The sequence below is a fragment of the Lithobates pipiens genome, unplaced genomic scaffold, assembly GCF_037356315.1.
Source record: "Lithobates pipiens isolate NorthernLeopardFrog02 unplaced genomic scaffold, aLitPip1_a1.2 Scaffold_10, whole genome shotgun sequence".
Taxonomy (NCBI): Eukaryota; Metazoa; Chordata; class Amphibia; order Anura; family Ranidae; genus Lithobates; species Lithobates pipiens.
In genome coordinates, this window is record NW_027507686.1 from 72,455,909 (window position 1) to 72,461,908 (window position 6,000).

General features: G+C 46.5%; 1 protein-coding gene across 1 annotated transcript in view; it reads right to left on the reverse strand.

The window, feature by feature from the left end:
* GANAB (glucosidase II alpha subunit) overlaps positions 1-5,717 on the reverse strand; it is an 84,523-nt gene extending 78,806 nt beyond the window's left edge. Inside the window, 1 exon segment of the mRNA XM_077455857.1 lies at positions 5,580-5,717. Coding sequence (XP_077311983.1) covers positions 5,580-5,596 — 17 coding nt within the window. The 5' untranslated portion in view covers positions 5,597-5,717.
* Positions 5,718-6,000: the final 283 nt, after the last annotated feature.

A 6,000-nucleotide genomic window follows, 5' to 3' on the forward strand; every position in this document is an offset into this window, starting at 1 on the left:
TCATCATTTGCAATCATTTTTGAGATTTTTAATGTAAAAAAAAAGGTCACCTTTAAAAACGCATATAAACGCAAACGCGGCTAAACGCGGTAGCGGCGTTTTGCCGCGTTTTGCGTCTGAAACGTGGAAATTTTTGCTTCTGAACGCATTTTTTTGCTTCTGGAAAAACGAGATTAAACGCAACTGCATAAAAACGGAAAAAAACGAGACTGTGTGCATGGACACATAGGATAACATTTAATGAGTTCAGGGGCAGTTGAAAAAACTGTCCAACTGCATCTGAACGCGCGTGTGCATGAGGCCTTATACTAATTCCTAAACTTTAAACTAGAGATGCACCAAAATTTTAGTGGCTGAAACATATCAGCAGTAAATGGTGTTTTCGGCATTTTGGCGACAGAGAAAAAAAAAAAAAAAGTGGATAATGGCGCCAAAAGCATTCGGTTTTTCCACAATTTATCATAGGTCATGTGACTCAAAAAAATGTTATTGGTGTGTTCTTGGACGGATTTCAGAGGTGTTTTTTTGGTGCAGTTTATTTAACTGACCAAAAATGAGGCAAGCAAGATTTTAACACAACGGAAGCACAATAGATCAATGTGAAGACATACATAGAATTTAAAAGGTTGTGCTAAAGGTATTGATAATGGGCGACAAATTCATTTTAATGTCATGAATTTAAATGAATAAGTCAAATATAAATACAATTATATCTAAAAATATATATATTTAAAAAAAAAATGATTTTGGGTTTCAGCACAAAAAAAAAAAAAATATTGCATAGATTAACTATGCCTTTTTCACTGCTTCCATACCGGCACTTTCAGCCCCTTCCTCCCCATGAAAATTTTCAGCTTTTATTGCTGGCACACTTTGAATGACAATTGCGGGGTCATGCAATGCTTTACACAAATGACATTTTTATCATTTTTGTTCACACAACTAGAGCTCTCTTTTGGTGGTATTTAAACTTCGCTGTTTTTTTGTTTTTTGCAAAAAATAAAAAACAAGACTGAAAATATTGAGAAAAGAAGTAATAAGTAGTATTTTGTAAATAAGTAATTTTTCTCCTTCACTGATGGAGGCACTAATATGTAGCACTAATCAGCCACACTGATGGGCATGGATAGAGTGCACTGATAAGCACTTAAAGTGGTTGTAAACAATTACACACCACTTTTACCTACAGGTAAGCCTATAATGAGGCTTACCTGTAGGTACTGGAAATATCTCCTAAACATTCATGGTTTAGGAGATATTATATACGCTTGCACCATCATCAGCACATGCACACTAAAGAAAAGTCACAAGATCATTTCTTCAGTAGCGTGCCGTGACCGTCGGATACCGTGCACATGCACGACAGAGCCAGAATCCATGGCGCCGGAAGGAAGAGGGGTGAAGATGGACACGCCCACCAGCGGGGACCTCAGAGGACACCGCAGGATTCATCTACAGGTAAATGCAACATACTAGCCCATTATGCCTTTACTTTGCCGGGGGGGGGGGGGGGGGGGGGGGGAGTAAAACCCATCAGTGGTTACTTCCTCTTTAAAAGGCAGCACAGACTGGCACTGTTAGGGATACATGGATGACCAGTGCCCCGATTATCTGTACAGGTCTCCCCTGTGAGGAAATTCCACTGATCAGCTCTCTTCTCACGCTGTCAGTGAGAGGAGAACCGATAGCTGGCATTTCTTTGTTTACAAGTGATCAGCTGTGATTGGACAGAGCTAATCACATGGGTAAAGAGCATAGTCATTGACTCTTTACCAAGATGGGGTTGCGCCTTTTCCCCAGGGACACAGCATGCCTCTGATCTCCGCAGGCAAGCGTGCCGAGACTGGGGTGATGTCATAACATCGTCCCAGAACAAGAGCCACCCTGCCATTGTCATTTGTCTATATGGCGGATGGGAAGTGGTTAATCACATGATCTCTGCTGACTTTTGGCATTGCTCCATGACAGGCAAGTACTTCAGTTAATCTTTAGGCCCCTTTCACACTGGGGCGGTGCGGCCGTCGGCAGTAAAGCATCGCTATTTTTAGCGACGGTCTGCGGGGTGGTTTTAACCCGCGCTAGTGGCCGAAAAAGGGTTAAAACCGCCCGCAAAGCGCCGCTTTGCCGGCGGTATAGCCGTGCTGTCCCATTGATTTCAATAGGTAGTAGCGGTGAATACACCGCTCCAAAGATGTGGCTAGCAGGAATTTTTTTACCGTCCTGCTAGCGCACCGCTCCAGCGTGAAAGGGGCCAGTTTTTTCAGGTGCTACACAGGCGCCATTTTTAGCGCTGTAGTGCCTGAAAATTGCCCCAGTGTGAAAGGGGCCTTATCCATTCCATTTGAGGCCTCATTCACATTTTCAATTAGAGTTATGGCGCAATTTCCAGCAGCAAGAATTCAAGAATTTTTTGTGGACAGAATGACAGGCGTCTGCAAATAACTGACCACTCCATCTACAAAATGCTAAGACAGGCTGAGTGATCTGTCGTGATAAATGAACTAACAGTGATGCTTGTTCATTCAGAGCTGTGGCTCTGTGTTATGTATATACAGCTGCTTTTACTTCACACAGAGCACAGGCAGATACTTTACACAGAGCCGCAGCTCTGAATGATCTTTTATGGTTATGAATGAACAAGCAGCACTGACCTTTCATTTATCACAGTGACATCAGCCTGTCATTGCTTTGTATAGGCAGAGTGGCCGCATTTGTCCGGAAACACTATTCATGCCGTTCTGTCTGCAGGAACCCTCTAATTCTTGCCACCAGAAATCACACTGTAGCCAAGTCTGAATGGGGCCTTCAAACTAAAGCTGTAATGAATTCTTCTGAAATGGATAAAGATTAACCGAAGTACCAGCACCTGCCTTTCATGGAGTAATGTCAAAAAACAGCAGAGATCATGTGATAAAAAACAAAACAAAACACAGCATTAGGCATAGACCGGGGGGGGGCTCTGTTGTACCTCCTCCTACAGGAACACCCATAATCTGGGCTTCAATAAGGGAGTGCAGTTACAGCCAGCATGTAGAGGTGTGTTTTGGGGACAAAGGGGCCCCCCAAAAAAAAAAAAAAAAAAAAAAAAAATCGGACCAATTGCTATATGCACTTGGTCCTCTGGGGAGTTAAAGTGTCACTAAACCCACAACAGTAAAAGCTGTCTGTATATGCAGTAAAGCATTCTCCCTATACTCATTGTGGAACCTAGGGGGTTAATCCTCCTACCCAATGCATAAAGAGTTTGGTGTTTTGCTAGAGAGCGTACTTTTTTGGGGGATTGTGCATGTGATCGGCACAGGGCCAATCACCACTGCAGAGGTTCAGGGGATCATACAGTCTCAGTAGAATGAAACTCCTCCTACAAGCTTTAACCAGACACTGATAGAAGTCACGATACTGTTATATACTGCTGATGAGAAAGGGTAATTATCAGTTTATAGTTACTAAAATGTTGGAAGGCAACATGGTTTAATATCAAATTTCTGGAGTTTTACTGCGTGGTTGATACAGCCATTGGCTTATGTTGGGAAATGCCGTCTTGGAATGTCAGTACAGAAAGTTTACCCAGCAGGGCGTTTGTGACAAGGAGATTTTTCTTGGGAGAGTGCATGTGATCAGCACTAGCCAGACAGAGGATCAGGGGGGTCATACAGCCTCATAGGACAAAGTAGAATGAAAACTCCCCATACAAGCTTTAAAGGGGTTGTAAAGGTAAATGTTTTTTCACCTTAATGCATTCTATGCATTAAGGTGAAAAAACATCTGACAGTGCCTGCGCCCCCAGCCCCCCCGTTTTACTTACCTCACCCCTCGAAAGTCCCACGCTCGTCCCGACGTCCTTTCCACCGTTCAGCCTGGCCGCTGATTGGCTGGAGTGGATGGATGGAAAGCAGCGCAGCCATTGGCTCGCGCTGCTGTCAATCACATCCACTGACGCGGAGCGCCGGGCCGTGTGATACAGCGAGCGGCTATAGCCGCCGGCTGTATCACGGGAGTGCGCCTGCAGATGCTTCTCACCATGCGAGGGAGCTCGCATGAACGTGAGAAGCACCTGCAGAAGGAAGCAGAGACAGCCGCCGAGGGACCCCAGAAGAGCAGGTTCGGGGGCCACTCTGTGCAAAACGAGCTGCACAGTGGAGGTAAGTATAACATGTTTGTTATTTAAAAAAAATATAAAAAATTCACTTTACAATCCCTTTAACCAGTCACTGATAGAAGTCACAAGACTTAAATACTGCTGATGAGAAAAGGTATTTATCAGTTTACAGTTAATAAAATAACTACATTTCCATGTTCTGTGGGAGATTAGATATAGTGAATGCAGGGTCCTGGGTTTAGTAACACTTTAAAGTGGTTCTTCACACTGAGCCTGGGTATGCCCAATAGGCAGTTTAGTTTTGTATTTACCTTGAAATTACAATAAAAACCTTCTTCACCCCGGGAACAAAAAATAAAAGTAAGCAGCTACAAATACTCTAGCTGCTGACTTTTAATAAAAAAGGACACTTGTGTCCAAGGATCTCCAGCACCGTCCTCACCTGAGTCATTGGTTTTGGGGTCCCAGCTTCTGACCATGCATGCGCGAGCCCCACCGTGCTTTATGAATGGTCCAGCAGTCCTCTGGGGCCTTTGCCGTGTCCCAGAAGGCTGTGGGCAGGGGGGGGGGGGGGGGGGGGGGTTAGAACTTCCATTTAGATGACCTAGGCAATCTGAGTGAAAGTGGGTCAAACCAGGTAGTACCCACTCCACCCCCTCCCAAAATAGCAGAGCAGGGAGGGGGCAAAAAAAGCAGAAGCTCCCCTTTTGGGTGGGGTTCCGCTTTAAAGAAAAAAAGAAGAATATTGTATAAATGTTTATTTGGCCTCATTCACACAGGTGTAGTACGGTGTACAGCCAGGTGGGGGCTGTTTACCTGTGTGGGGTGGTCCAGCAATCCCATTCATGTCAGTAGGGGTGCAGCGCTTACACAGCCACCACTCCCAATTTGCTACCCATGCAGGCGCGTTCCTCCGGACGCACGCTTTGTGCTCTGTGCCATACACCTGCATGGATATTAGATTGGGGCGGTGGAGGTGTAAGCTCTGCACCCCTACTGACATGAATGGGACTTCCTGTAGGGGGATTGATGGAATACCGGTGTCTCCCCACGCAGGCGGACACAACCCTCCTCTGGGTGTACATTGGGAACCCCCCCATGTGATTGAACTCTTATTACCCCGGGTATTCCCATACACACCTTCCCCGGGGAATGTACCAGCACTGGAAACCCCCAACTAGACACAGGAAGGAGGAGGAGGAGGGCTGAGGGTCAGTCCTGTGTCTCCTCAATGATACCCCTGTGGGGGCTCACAGTGCAGAACTCCCCCTCCCCCCCCCATGTTATTGTACAGAAGAGACTTCTGCAGGTATCTGTATACAATAACTAACCCACCGAAACAATGGCGGCTCCCCCCCTCCTATACAACACACACTGCCAGCCCGGACAGCAGCTCTTCTCATTCCCGCCATACAAGACTCCCCCTCCATCAACACTACACAGAGGCACCAGCTCCCCCTCACACACGGCCCGCTCTCACCTCCACACCGCCGCCATCTTGGATCCGCTCTCACCCTCCGACCCGCCCACAGCTAGCCGGCTCGCTGACAGAGACCACGCCCAATCTGTGGACGTCAAAATCTCTTCACTGGCGCTTCCCGTTGACACGTCACCTCGTCTGGTTGGTCAAGTTCTAGTTGAATCCCAATAAGACACGCCCCCGCATGGAGAGCTGGAGGCGACGACGGCGCTCAGAGATGATTGGGGGAGCAGTGCAGACAAAGGGCGGGGCTGATAATGTGGGGAGATGATAGGCTGGAGCGGAGGGGTCAGGTGTAATATTATCATCACTGCTGACTGTTCTGTACGGCAGCCTCAGTCACAGTATGGCTGGGAGTTGGACGTAAAGAGGAGAACTTCGCGTGTCTCTTTGGGTTCGAATCCCAACCAAGACACCATCT